Source organism: Orycteropus afer, unplaced genomic scaffold, assembly GCF_000298275.1.
Source record: "Orycteropus afer afer isolate SDZICR_OR568_19922 unplaced genomic scaffold, OryAfe1.0 scaffold00202, whole genome shotgun sequence".
Lineage (NCBI taxonomy): Eukaryota > Metazoa > Chordata > Mammalia > Tubulidentata > Orycteropodidae > Orycteropus > Orycteropus afer.
In genome coordinates, this window is record NW_006921789.1 from 4,702,891 (window position 1) to 4,718,511 (window position 15,621).

General features: G+C 37.6%; 1 protein-coding gene across 1 annotated transcript in view; it reads left to right on the top strand.

The window, feature by feature from the left end:
• SPATA16 (spermatogenesis associated 16) overlaps positions 1-15,621 on the top strand; it is a 452,504-nt gene that overhangs the window by 82,149 nt on the left and 354,734 nt on the right. The window contains exon 4 of the mRNA XM_007948101.2: positions 4,455-5,085. Within this exon, the coding sequence (XP_007946292.2) occupies positions 4,455-5,085 (631 nt within the window). The remainder of the gene's footprint in view (positions 1-4,454; positions 5,086-15,621) is intronic.

A 15,621-nucleotide genomic window follows, 5' to 3' on the forward strand; every position in this document is an offset into this window, starting at 1 on the left:
ACTTATCTCTAGAATTTATAGAAAACTCCAACACCTCAATAACAAAAAGACAAATAATCCAATTTAAAAATGGGCAGAAGACATGAATAGACACTACACCAAGGATAATATTCAGGTGGCCAACAAACATGTGAAGAAATGTTCATGATCATTCACCATTAGAGAAATGCAAATCAAAACAACAATGAAATACCACCTTCCCCAGGACCAGTAGCAATGTTCAACAAGATGGAAAATAGCAAATGCTGGCAAGGGTGCAGAGAGATTAGGACTCTCATACGTTGCTGGTGGGACTGTAAAATGATACAACCACTGTGGAAGCAGTATGACGATTCCTTAAAAAGTTGGAATTAGAAATACCATTTGACCCAGCCATTTCATTACCAGGTATATATCCTAAAGAAGTGAAAGCCATGACAAAAACAGACTTATGCAACCCATGTTCATCGCAGCACTATTTACAATAGCCAAAAGATAGAAACAACCTAGATGTCCATCAGCTGAGGAATGGATAACCAAACTATGGTACATACACACAATGGAATACTACGCAACCCTAAAGAATAACCTAGAATCTGCAAAACACCACATAATGTGGATGAACTTGGAGGACATTATGCTGAGTGAAATAAGTCAATCACAGAAGGACAAATATTAGTCCATTATTACAAAAGTCAAGGAAAGGCTTATCTATGGAAGGAAATTTTCTTTGTTGGTTACCAGGGGTGGATGGGTAGGGTAGGGAACACTATTAGGTAGGTAGAGATAAGTATTGATTTGGGTGAAGAGAAGGGCAATGTACCAAATGGGAGTGATCAACATGGTGGCATTGAGAAAGAGGAAGACATAGAGAGTTTCATGGGAAATACAGACAACAAAGATGAACCCTTTTTGCACATACAGTGCTGTGCTGTCAGTGAAGGCAAACATGGGTATATGGGTGGATAGACGGGTTGACAGGCTTAACTATTGATATGTCTATGCAGTGGGGAGTGTACCCAAGACTATGTATAGGGTTGGCAAACAATGGTCCTACAAGTGTATTTGTATGTCCTGTAAAAATTCCCAGGTGTGTAGTAGAGCTGACAAGGGACAAGTTTCTAGTCACTTTTTGGTCACAGTCACCTACCCAGAGGGACCGAGTAGTTGAACCTGTGGGCGCGGGACAATAGTCGCAGGGGACATCAAGGTCAATTGGCATAACATACTACACAAAACATTGTTCCACCTCCTACATTAGCGAGTATCAATTGGGATCTTAAAACTTGTAAGCAGCCATCTAGATGCAATGATGGTCTCTCCTCATCCAGATCAAAGAAGAATGAAGAAAACCAAAGAATCCTGGAAAGAATTAGTCCTAGCTACTGGTACACCATAGAAGCTCTGGTAGCATAGTGGCTAAGACACTTGCCTGCTAACCAGACGGCTGGCGGTTCAAACCCACCAGCCACTCCTCGGAAGGAAGGTTGGGCAATCCTACTTCCGTAGTGATACTGCCTCGGAAACCCAAGGAGGGGTCGCTATGAGTCGGGGTCGACTCGACGGCACATAACAACAACAACAACAACAACTGGTACACCATGCGATCCACAGCCTATACGACTGTGAGACCAGAACTAGATGGTGCCCAGCTACCACTGTCAACCACTCAAAGGGGGATCTATGTAGGAGATCTGGATAGACAGGGAGAACAATGTGGATTAAAACTCACAATCATTTGTAAAAAAGAGACCTGGTTTGCTGGTCTGATAGAGCCTGGTAGAACCACTGAGACTATGGCCCCTAGCTGCCCTTCAGGTCTGGAATTAAACCCACCCCTGTGGCTTACAGCCAAACAGAGGACAGGCATATGAGTTGAACATTTACCTGAGGTAGATACACACCTTGGAGAAAACAGTCATAGAGAAAGAAGGGCTGTTTATGCACAGGGACACAGCTTGGGGGCAGGAGTGCATGGAGGGATGGAAGAAGTAACTAAGGGGAGGAAGTGGCGGGGAGCTGTTGCATTGGGATAAATTGTAGTCAATGATGTCATGAGACAAAGTGGATGTGAACTGCTGTATGGAAAGTGAATTTGCTCTGTAAACTTTCACCTAAATCACAATTAAAAAAAAAAAAAAAAAAGAACAGTCCCTCAATCTGAAATTGAAGTCACCGATTTGCTAGCAGCATTGAAAAATATTGGCTGGATTTGGCCATGCTTTTTCAGTCTGAGCATTTAGTCTAGTTTTAGACATTCTGACATTTATTAGGGGTTGGAGGTGGAAGGGATCAATTATTTTTTTTGTTGTTTTTGTTTTGTTTTTGATAATTTTGATGAATTTGTCTTTGAGAAGTTGGAAAGGTAGACATTTGCTTATTTATTTTTTACCTCAGAATGCTCCATGTATCTATGTGTTATTTTCCCCTCTGTCATTGTTTCTTTTATAAAACTGCACCAAGAACAAAATTTCGATAGGTTTAATGACTGAGCCAGAAGTACTCGGAAAACTGTTCTTATAAATGATAAAACTTTCTTTCTTGTAGTTGGTAAAGGTGTCACGTGGAGGATGACTGGGAGTGAGTTGGCGGAGGAGTTATTTTGGAGAAGAAATAGGAGGAAAGAGGGAAGATGGGAGGGAGGGAGGGAAGGAGGGAGGCAGGAAGGAAGAAAAAGAACAATTACTTTTGACAAGAAATAGCTATGGAGTTAATTTCATCCATCTGTATGTGTTCAAGAGATGTGAAATAAATGTAGCAGAGATAGACAACCCTGCTGTAGATGCTATACGTTGTTACTAACTACAGAGATTCTCACTCATTTAGTCCTGGGCCCTTGAAGTAGAATGTTTAGAAAAGACTCCTGAGAGAGATACCATACAAATTTTGGAACAGCTCACCCACCCTCATTTCCTGTTTATATTTTTGTAATGTATTATGAGAATGAATATATACCAGAGATCTTTAAAACCAGGTGTTTAGAGTTTTAAGCAAGTTTCAAGAACTTCACATTTCTTGTTTCATAGATAGCATTGGACCAGGAGGGTAATATAAATATAATTTAAATAAATGAATAAAAGTAATATTTAGAAGAATCATGCTTTGTTTAGAACTTTGTTACACTGTTGTCTATTAATTTTACTCAAATGATATTTATACACCTCATCATGTATATGAAGGAGCCCTGGTGGCTCAACAGTTAAGTGGTTGGTTGCTAACTAAAGTTTAACAGTTCAAACACACCAGCTTCTCTGCAATAGAAAAGACCATATGATCTGTTCACATAAAGACTACAGAAAAGATAACCCTATGAGACAGTTTTACTCTACCCTCTAGGGTTGCTATGAGTCTGTATTGACTCTTTGGAAGACGACAACAATAACAGCAATAATAATGGAATTACCCCTAGGCCCAGAGATGGTGAGTGGTAGTCCTAGGGTGAAAATAGCAACTATGATTGGCAAGGTTCTGTGAATGAACTTAGTTTGTATGCAAAATGTGATCCTGATCCCTACTTATCCAAGGAGTTGTTAACAAAAGAGTCTTCAAAAATAGGAACCAACATACGTAATTGTTAGATCTTAGGACATTATTTTATCTTTTAACAACAAAATCTAGAAGCAGACAAACTATGCAGAGACCTTTGAATCAAAAGATTATTGATGGAATGTTGATATGGCAAACAATTTGTTACATATAAATTTATCACTATTTTTTTAAAAAAGGAAAAAAGATTGTTATGCATGTTTTGAGCACTAGTAATTTAGGAAAATGCTATATGTTTCAAATAATGTACAGTATCAGTACCATTGTTTCAAAAATATTCATATGGCAGACTCAAGATGAATATGTGGCTCAGCATTGATGCAAAGTTGCAGGTCATGTTCTCCTACTTTAAAGTCTGTTCTGAGTAATAGACATCTTCAAATCTGTTTAAATTTGAGATTTTCATTATTAATAGAAGAAACAAATCGAGGCAACATTGTGCTTCCAACATTTCTGGAAGCTTTTCAGAGGAAGCAGCTGTGGTTTCTTTAGACTCCCAACTCTATTATGCAGGTTAGCAGTGTATTTTATAATGAGTTCTAGACCACCTGCATTTCTGAGGAAATTAATATCGAGATAGATTTTTTTTTTCTTTTTTGTCCTCAGTGGTTATGTATAAGATTTTCTTACTCAGTGAGTTTGGGCACCCTTAAAAATGTTCTTTCAATGTTGTTTAGCTATGGATGATTATCTTTTAAGACATGGTCTAAATGTGTTTCCAACAAATTCTTCTCTTGGTGAGTTTAGAGATTGAAACATACGCTGCCCTAGGAAAAGAGTAGTCAGCAGATGATGTGCATACAATTTTTCTTCCAAGGCAGTAAATACCTATAATGAATAAAACAGTGTTTTACATGAATGTGATCTCATCTAAATCAGTGGAATTTCAAAATATTGTTTTAATTATTTTCCTTCTTCTTGCCCCATAGGAGTTTTGCGAAGAAATCAATGGCTTTAGGAGGCCATAGAAGTTTGGAGAATACAGTGAATAGGGTCTATCATGATCAGCTTGCTCCGAAGATAAACACTAACAAGAAAATGGCCACATTTGCAAACCTACCTACCATCTTGCGATTGCCACAGGAGATGAAGAAAAACTGTGGAGGCAAACAGGTAGAAATCACAGTTGGAAGAATAAAAATGGCAAAGAGCATCAAAGAAAAACACAGCAATGATTTAGAGAGAGTAGCCTTTAAACGGAAGACAGAAGGTGAAGAAAATTCAGCTGGAAAGAAAGAGGCAAAGAGAATAGAACTTGACAATCAATTAATTGCTGTGCCCCTGCCGCACATCCCCTTAAAGAACATAATGGATGTGGAAATGAAATTGGTGTACATTGATGAAGAGGACGTGAGCTATGAGTTTGCAGAGTCTTTCATGTCCACTGGGATTCAGCCAACATGCCGAGCTGCTGAAATAGTAGACCCTCTGAGTGTACCTAATTTCAGCTTTCTGCCTCAGATTGACAAATGGCTTCAGGTAGCCTTAAAGGATGCCAGCTCGTGCTATAGACAAAAGAAATATGCCATGGCAGCAGGACAGTTCAGAACAGCACTTGAGGTATGGGATTAAAGAAAATATAGATTGGTAGCAGGAAGCTGTGAAATGGAAATATGCAATTACATTGAGTGGTTCTGATCAAATTGTAATGAACAGTGATCACAAGGCAAAAATGTTTAATGATATCAGGATTATGAGGTTCCCAGTTTACATAAAACAAATAAGCTATGCCTGCAGATTTATATGCCTATGTGCACTTCAAATGTAGAAATAACTATATAAGCAGACCTCACGCTTTTCCTCTGTTAATAAGCCCTGTAGTAAATGGTAAAATATATTTAAAAAGCAGTTGGCTTTGTAATTTAGATGTACACTTATAAAAGCCGTAAAATTTGAGTATAGTGGATGTGCTATATTTATAGAGAGAGAATACAGATTCTCTAGAAATAGATAGTTAATGGGTCTCCTGAATTGTCCCTTTTTTGATATAGAGTCTTCATGATGAAACGTAACCATCTCTACTTTTTAGCATGGGTGGATAATGTATGCATAATAATTATTTAAAAACAAAATAACCACCATTTTACTTTACCATCAAACTTCACTTGACCATCAAAATTGATAGTCTAGGGCATTGTTTGAATAATTATTTTTCTGTGTTCCCACAGGTAAGTGCATCAATATCTTTGCATAATGTACCCCATGGACTGAAATAACTTTGAGAATCACCACTAAAACACAAAAGAAGCAAAGGGGAAAATTCCTTCATCTCCTAACTCATTGAACCAATAGACTAAATGTGTAACCAGAAGTTCCATTGATCTGACAATGTTGTTGTTGTTGTTATGTGCCATCTAGTCAGACCCGACTCATAGTGACCCCTCCTTGGGTTTCAGAGACGGTATCACTATGGAAGTAGATTGCCCCATCTTCCTTCCTCAGAGTGGCTGGTGGGTTTGAACCACCAGCCTTCTGGTTAGTCAAGTGCCCTAGCCACTACTCTACCAGAGCTCCAAAAAGAGATGGCCCGGTCCACCTGGCGGGGAGCAGCTGGTGGGTTTGAACTGCCAGCCTTGTGCTTGGCAGGCTACTTGCCTTAGGCCTGAGGCCATCCCCTAGGGCCCTGACAATATTAGTGATTGCATAGTTCATTAATTATAAAAAAAACAATAATAATTCAGTCCATTTTATACGAGTGGCATTTTGTTAGGCACTGGACATTAAAAAAATGAATAAGACATTTAAGAATCCATCCAACTGAGGGAGACAAACCATAAACATAAAGGACTGATTGATCCACCATCCTGGGGAGAGGCAGGAATCAAATGTGCAATGTTTGTGGTAGATTATTTCCACTATTACTTGCAGGTTAAAATGGCTATAACTAGAATACATTTTTAATGGCTGATACCATACAATAATGCCCTAAATATTTAAGAAAAAATTCTAAGTACCCAAAAGGAAGCTCAAAGAGATACAAAGTGATTAAGGATCACACAAATAGATGCATCTATAAATATCACTGTCCTCAAAAGGGGCCATGTACACAAAGAAGGATGAATGATGGGCTATTAAAGTTCTGTGTAAACTTCTGAACAATGGAAAAAAGTGCCACAAACTGTACCCACCCACTGAGAGACCCCTTCTCTGTTGTTTGAGGGAAAGTACAACAGACTTCTGGCTAGGAAAAAATGCTAGAAACTTGACTTCATCAACTTTTCTTCCAGGTTCATTTTCAGTCAGTTTTTTGTTTTATTTTTGGTTACAGGTATAATTTTATGGACTAACAATAATAATAACATTTTGACAATAAAAAAAGAGAAAAGAACAAAATATATAATGGTGGTATACAAACTTCAAATTAAGAGTACATAGAAACAAACATTATCTATGTTAACTGGGAAAAAATAACCAATTGTTAGTAAAACCCAGTGTTCAAAATTACAGTAATTGAATCAAATCTGAGAGACTAAAAAAAATGTAATTGTATATACTTGTATGCTGAATCGCCCTCTCTTGTGAACGTTCTCTCTCTTTCTTTCTCTCTCTATCTCAGTCTCTCTCTGTCTCAAAGGGCTTTTAGGAAATTTTTGGATGCTGACACTAATTACCAGTAATTAACAAAGGTAATTATTTTGAGACAAAACTTAGCTGAGACATCTGGCCTAGCTTTTGCCTAATTATCTTGAGAGTTAACTTTGAAATTCTACCTACAATGTCTCTTAATAAACAAAAGCTACAGGGAATAGAAAAGCTTTGTAACATCTTTAACCCTTCTTCTCCTGAAACAGTAAGTTTAATTTCTTCAATATTAAGTGATGATATATATTATGTAATGTATCTATTCTTTTCCTTTAGGCCATAACAACCCTAAGTAAGAGAGAAAGGATGTCGAGACCAAGGCATAGTGATAGCCATCTTGCCCGAAAGACAGACCTTAGAGAATATCTGAATGTGTATAAATTAGGATTGGGTTTGAATGCAAGTGGGAGAAAACCCAAAATACCAGTGACTGAGGCAAGATAGAAGCTTTTTTCTCTCTCACAAAAAATGTAGATAATCAAGAACTAGTTTGATATGATTGTCAGGATGCCAGTAGTCTATTTTGTTCATGATGTGACTTTAATCTCATGATCCAAAATGTCAGCTCTTGTTGATGTCATTTCATTGACATTCCAGCCAGTTGGAGGGATAAAAAGGGAAAGAAAAATAAGTCACACCACTTTCATTTTTCCCCATTGTCCAGAATTTAATTATATGTCCACACATATATGCGGGAGAGGCCTTTATTCTGGGTGGCCCTACCATTCAGAAGTTCTATTCCCTGGTGATCTAGTTTTGTAAAATCAGCCATTGAGAACACTATGGAGCAGAGTTCTACTCTCACACACAAAGAGTTGCTATGAGTTGGAATCCATTCAGTGGCAACAGCCAATTATTAAGGAAGAAGGGAGAATGAATATTGAAGGACAGTTAGCATCTTTCCTGAGGTAGTTAAGGTTGTGTGTCAATTTGGCTGGACTTGGTTTTGAGTGGCTGAGCAGCTGGATATAGTTATTCCCCATGAAGACTGGTAATCAACTCCGTGGTAGAATCTACTGTGAGCAGCTGAATAGCTGCCTTAGGGATGTGGTCTGCTTCCACTATATAAGAAAACGCTTTGAGAAGGGTCTTGAGCTTTCTGCACATCTGGATTCTGCATTTTGCTGAGTTATCAGTGAGTGGCCTCCCACGTTGTCTGCTGATCTTGACTGTTTCTGAACTCAAACTAGTGGCCTGTCATGTTGCTTGATAATCTTTGAACTGTGCCATTTTACTTGTCTACCTTGTGTCTCTGGTAGCATAGTGGCTAAGACACTTGCTTGCTAACCAGATGGCTGGCGGTTCAAACCCACCAGCCACTCCTCAGAAGGAAGGTTGGGCAATCCTACTTCTGTAGTGATACTGCCTCAGAAACCCAAGGAGGGGTCGCTATGAGTCAGGTTTGACTCGACGGCACATAACAACAACAACAAACCTTGTCAGCCTCAGCAGCCCCAGGGGGCTGGGAGCAAGAGGCAGAGCTGAAGCCCAATGTTGAGGGTTCTTCACCGAGCTCCTCGAACTAGCCATTTGAATTAGGATGTCTAGCCTCCGAAACTGTAAGAGAACAAATCCCTGTTTTTTAAAGCCATACATTTGGGATATTTCTGTTAGAGCAACATTAGAGAACCAAAATACCTCCCATTGAGTGTTTATTACATGAGAAGCATTTTGAGGTATATGAAATGCTTGCCAAATGGGTGGTCAAAATCTGTTGTAAGAGTATGCAGGAGGCTAATTGTTGTTAAAGGGAAGAACAATAAAGAAACAGAAAATGAGCAACAAAGTAAGAAATGAGAAAGGTCTCTGGCATTTATAAATATTTATTAGTAAACACAGTCATTTCTAACCCATGTAATAAATCTATTAGAAGTATTCTGTTTATATCATAATTTCCTCCTACTCTTGACCAAGTATTGACTCCTTTTGTTTCCATAATAGTCAATAACTAGATGGGTAATTTTATGATAATATTTTATGATGATTAAGATAAAAGGGTTTGCACTGATTCAGAAGACATCAGTTTAGCTTTCTGGGGATGTAATAATCATGTCATGTTTAGGAAAAACCATTCAAAGAAATTACCTTAGGTTTTCCTAAGTTTGTGGCATGCATCCTAAACAATATCATCATTTCAACCTTAATAACAGGATCATTGTAATTAAGAGGCTTCCACCTTTTGAATTAAAAGAAATCTGTCTAGACAAACTTCAAGAGTCACAGTTTCAAACTTTTCCACTAGGCCAGCCAAAGAAGATAGACGAATGCTTATCCTTTCCTAAGTAGAACTTTAATGTCTTCTGAGTTGATCATGTAAAAACCCCTTGAGATGCAAATCTTTTTTTTTTTTTTTTTACAACTTAGTGCTGCAGTCACTTATCTGTGAAGCTAAAGTAATGACTCCTAGTTATGAATCTCTTTGTATGTGTCAAGTTGGTCTGGTGGCACTGTTGTTAAAGCATTGGGTAGCTAACCAAACGGTTGGAGGTTTGAACTCACCAGCTGTTCTTTATTTGTTCTTCAGGAGCAAGACAAGGCAATCTGCTTTATAAAGATTCACAGCTTTGAAATCCTATGGGCAATTCTACTTTGTTCCAAAGGGTTGCTATGAGTCAGAACCAATTCAATGGTAGTGGGTATGGTGGGATTATATGTGTCAGTTACTGTATTTTACATTCTGGAAACTACATTTATTACTCCATTTTATTCTCATAACAAGTCTATGAGATAGGACTATTATTATTTCTTTGTTACAAATGAGAAAACAGGGATAGATAGGGTAAGTGACTTGCCCAAGCGTCAACATCTAGAAGTGGTATAATCAGGATCTGAACCCAGGAAGTCTAGCTCCATTTTTCACTAGCTCAACCAATATTTGTGAGTTTGCTGAAAATACAGAATTCCAGCCCCATCCCAGACCCACCAATCATAATCTGCATTTTCACACAACCCCAAGTGATCCTTGTATACATTACAATGAGGAGAGGAGCAGGCACTCTGTGATATGTCTAAACTGAACAAATAAGCCCTCTAATTAGCCTGTTGTAGATTGGTCCCTAGTTAAAGTGTTGTATGCCCAATACTGACTTCATTCAAGGATGTTTCTGGAACCAAACCAAAACCAATCTCACTGCCATCAAATCAATTCCGACTCATAGCAACCCTCATTGGGTTTCCAAGGTGGTAAATCTTTAAGGAAATAGATTGCCCCATCTTCCTCCTACAGAGCAGTCTGGTAGGTTTGAACCACCAACCTTCTGATTAGCAGTCCAATGCCTTAGGCACTGTACCACCAGAGCTCCTTATTTCTAGAACAATGGTTAAATATTTTGAATTTCAAGGACGAGTAAAAATTTTTAAAAAGAGGGATGAGTTAACACTGCATTTATATTGTGTTAATTTGACTGCTAACCAGAAGCCTGGCAGTTCAAACCCACCAGCCACTCGTCAGAAGGAAGGTTGGGCAATCTACTTCCATAGTGATACTACCTCGGAAACCTAAGGAAGGGTTGCTATGAGTCAGATCCCACTTGATGGTAGTGGGTTTGGTTTTGTTTAGTATATTGTGTAAGAGTATTATACAAATTACCATCTGTTTTCACCATCACTTCGTGAAATATGGAACAGTTTAATATCAAAAGAGAGAGAGAAAGAGAGGTGTTGAAGGGAGGAAGTTAGAGAGAAAAAAAGGAGGAAAGAAAGAAAATGGAAAGGGTATATGCTCTCCGAGTGAAGAATATTTTTATTAAAGAATATCTTTTTAGACTCTACATTTCAGATTTTATAAAAAGTTGACTAAATTGTCTTTTTGTATTTCCCCCTTGCATCAATAAAACATTGGTCTGAGAACCAGCTCTTAGGAATCACTGTTCTAGAACACATTCCCTTTATGGTAAATGTTAGGTATTCAGGACTACTGAACCCTCACCAGGGCCTTATTATGAGATTACTTGCAGTGTAATGGAATTTGTATGAGGCAGGCCCATTTTGGAGCCCATCCATGGGGGTTTATTTAATGAAGTCGCAAAGATATCTTATTATTGGACAGCCTCACCTGTAATTGCTCTGCTGAGAATAATTCTGTAGCAAAGCTCTAAGGGCATGAAAATGTGGATATCCCAGAAAGCTTAAATTAAATGGGTTCTAACACAGGCATTTATTTGTGCAACACAATCAGGAATGCAAGACTTCACAAACTCTGTGAGCACTGGGCTATCTTTTTACAAATCATTGGGTTTCCACATGGATTTCAATATGTATTTCTTATCCTTCTAAGTTGTAGGCCCTTTTACTTATATAATTGCAATAACCTTCTGAGATAGATGTTATCCCTATTTTACAGATGGAAAAATAAATGATACTCAAAACAATTAAATAACTTACCTAAAGTGCCTCAGCTAGCTTCTGTCAGGGCTGCGATTGAATTCAGAAGCCCTGATTTCACATCTGGAATTCTTTAAATTATTGCTTTTCACACCTTAAGGTGCTTAAGAATTGTGTAGGAATCTTATTAAAAATGCAGATTCTGATTGGTTAGATCTGTGGTAGGGCACCAGATGCTGTATTTTAACAAGCTCCCAGGTGATGTTCCTGCCTCTGGTCCAGGAACCACTGTAAGTAGGGAGGCTTTCTACCTCACTACTAGTCAGTTCTCAAATGCTTGTCCTTGCCACTGCAGCAAGATGTCACTAAACACTTTCACTGCATGTGGTCCTTTACCCACTTGAGTCCTGAGCTGTAATAGAGCAGTGAGTGTGGAGTCAGATTATTTGTGTTTGATGTTGTTCTGGGACCTAATTACTCTGTGACTTTGAACAACTTTTATAACCTCTCAGATGACTCTTAACTAGGGATGACCTTAACCAATGTCTAAATAAGTTGCTTTCACATAATATATTAATAATTGTTTTATTAAAAAAAAAACTTTATCCTGAATTATCATATTTATTAAGTATCCTCAAGCACCTTGTTTCCCTCTACCACATATATTTAACTTAAAACTTTAGTACTCCAAGTGTAATTTTACTTGTATATTTCAAGTTAGATTTCACCCAAGTATTTATCGTCATTTTTTAAAAATCCATGGCCTTCTTCCTCTTTGATGAACATTAAAAATGTTTGTTGTTGTTGTTGTTATGTGCCGTCGAGTCAAACCTGACTCATAGCGACCCCTCCTTGGGTTTCCGAGGCAGTATCACTACAGAAGTAGGATTGCCCAACCTTCCTTCCGAGGAGTGGCTGGTGGGTTTGAACCGCCAGCCGTCTGGTTAGCAGGCAAGTGTCTTAGCCACTATGCTACCAGAACTCCAATGTATAGTACCCTTTTAATTATATTTGAAATTCAATAAAAGCAAGGAGCCAAAACACTGCATTGCTTTCTACTCAGTTCCTCCTTGGAGAAGCAATGGTCTAAATTAAACCCTGTTTTGAACTCTTAGCTGCTTTTGATAAAACATGTAAGCCTTCACTTAAGTTATTAAGCAGAAGTCATTCATTTTTTCTTAGTTGCCAGATGTAAACTGATGGTTGAATTCTGTATGTTCAGGATTAGATATTTATTTCAGTTTTAACTCTGTTGTTGCCAATTTTGTTCCATCCAAGGGCATGATAAACAATAAATATCTAATGACAAAAAATATTTGGAAAAATGTTAGCAAATTTACCTGGCAGAAAAACACAAAACTAATGCCTCCTTTAACCACAACAATAGAATGATAAAGTTAGATATACTTCTATCATTAAAGACAAATAAGACAATAATTAAATAATACAATAGAATGAAAGTTAAATAAGACAAATCTCTAGAAGATTAGAGTTTACCACACTAAGAAAAGGTATTAATTCCACTAACATTTATCAACAGTTTCAGCCTGACGTAGTGCTAGATGCTGGAAATGTAAATATCCATAAAACATGAGCTTACCCTCCAAGGCCAGAATCTATTGATAAGAAACAGGGTCCTGCTATCTGAGTTTCAAAATGGCACTTTCATTTTCAGGTTATGTGCTCTTTATTCCTAATTTAATGTGCTGCTTATGTTTTAAGAGTTTTTTTTCCCCTTACATGTGTCCTTTAAATGGACATTTTTAAAGACTCCCTACCTATAATAGCGTCACTTAATGACCTCCAGTGATCACATCCCAGCCCCACAGAATCAGAAAGATTACAAGCTCTCAGATACACAGAGGAGAGTTGGTTACTGGGTAAGGAACAAAATATTTTTTAGGGTAAATATTACTAAAAAGAAAAGGGAAATGGAAAAAATATCAGGGATGATTCCTCATTTGCTGGACTCCTACTGTTAATGAGGCTTTGTATCCTGATGGCTCTGGCCTCTTCGCACATCCACCCTCCTACTCTGACTCATGCTAAGGCCCCAGCTCAAAAGCAGTCATTGATACAGTGAGAAAAGAGCAACAATTCCTATTTGTACGTAGCACCCATAACATAGAAGAGTTTGTAGGGATGGATGTGAGGAGAATCAAAATGGGAGGAAGCATGGTGAGAGGAGTGAGGGGTTGCAAAGTAGGCACTATATCAGGCAAAACCCAGTTTCCCCATGAACTAGGTCATTGCAGAGTGAGGAGTAAGAGGAGGAGAGAGTAAGGGGAAGCCAAGTAGAATTTTCAATAAATAAGGCTATATTATAATTTATATCACTTTAGAAATGAAAGGAGAATCACATTCCATATAAAAGATCATGAACTATGTCAGCCAATAGTTATTAATATGATTACAGTCACCTGGTAAGCTATTAAAAACATATGGATACCCTAGTCCAATTGTCTGGGGTCCAGACAATAACGAGACCAGGGACATTGGTGTTTTTAAGAAATTCATAGGCAATTGTATCACTAGTATAGAGAACGCTCACTACTTACGTCTTCTTTAAAATTCATCCATTATTGTTGTTAACCATATGTGACATAGCATAGTGCCTAAGGCATTTGACTGCTAACCAGAAGGCTGGCGGCTCAAACTCATCAGCCACTCCTCGGAAGGAAGGTTGGGCAATCTACTTCCGTAGTGATACTATCTCAGAAACCCAAGGAGGAGTCACTAGGAGTCGGATCTGACTCTACAGCAGTGAGTAAAGGAATTAAGGGAAGTAATATCTCAACAAGGGGCCCAATTGGTACAGAGGTTAAGCACTCAGCTGCTAGAAACTTTGGCAGTTTGAACCCACCGTCCACTTTTGGGAGAAAAATGTTCTTCCTAAAGATTCACAGCATTGGAACCCTTCAGGGCAATTCTATTCTGTCTTATAGGTTCTCTATGAGTCAGAATCAACTTAATGGCAGTGAGCTTAATATCTAAACATTCTAAAGCTATTAAAAAGCATCAAGAAAAATGTAAACCTCATTGCCATGAAATTTTTCTCTGTAAATTTACACTTAAAATGATCTCATATTCATTTAAAAAGAAAATTAACTTACTTAATGACTATTTTGCTATTAACACTAAGAAATAGCTTGATACTAAGCTCCTGCTAGTGTTTAGTTAATATATATCTCTTAAATATTAAAGTCATCTCATGAGTGAAGTGAGGACCTCACAAAAACAGATGATTAGAGGAAGCCGAGCAAGATCTTCATGAGCAAGATCATTTCCATAGTTTATTGGTGGTCATTATGCATTTCATTCAAATGACAGTAAATGTTAGTGTGCTTTTAAAAACTCTGTGAATCAAAAACCAGCCAACTTTGTCATTGAACTCTTATATAACCCTGAATTATAATTCAACGTGATGATTCCACATTGAGGTTCACACACACACACATGCACACACACAAAAAAATGTAATCAAATATTAGATAATGTTGCTAAACATTTGTCCTATGATCCAGCTTTATAAATGTATTACATAGGCCTGGAGTCAAGATAAAGTTAAAAAATAATCAATACCATTCTTTTTTCCTCAACTCCTCCACCCCATTCCAGCCTCTGCAGGTACTGAATAGATGTGGTTCACTTTATAATTTGTTCATAAAAATGTAATGCAGCATGACATAGTGGTTACTCTTTTGATTCAGATTATCTGTAAGGAAGTTAGAGACAAACTTTTATTTGAACTTCTAGTTATTTATTTGACTCTCCTGTTGCCTGATTTGACAATTCACTAATATACAGAAACTTTTGTTTCAACCTGGGAAGATCCTGTCCCTAACCAGGGATGGGATGTGGTTAGGCAGGGGTAATAAAAAAGGGAAGGAGCCAGATTTCCATTGCACTGGCTCAGTGTGGTTTCCTTATTTTGCATGAATTGTTAAGAATACCTAGAACACTGGATTTGTATGTACTTGAATGCCACTACCAAAGTATAATTTATATCCAGAAATAAATAACTTCTGGAGTACTTGTTTCAGTTTATTATTATTATTATTATTATTATTATTCAGATTATGCTACTAATCTATGAGTAATTGATGACTGATTTGTGGCATAAATTATACCCAAAAAAACAATCACAAATTATTAAGTGATTAGTATCTCATCAAAAGTGACTACTTTTCA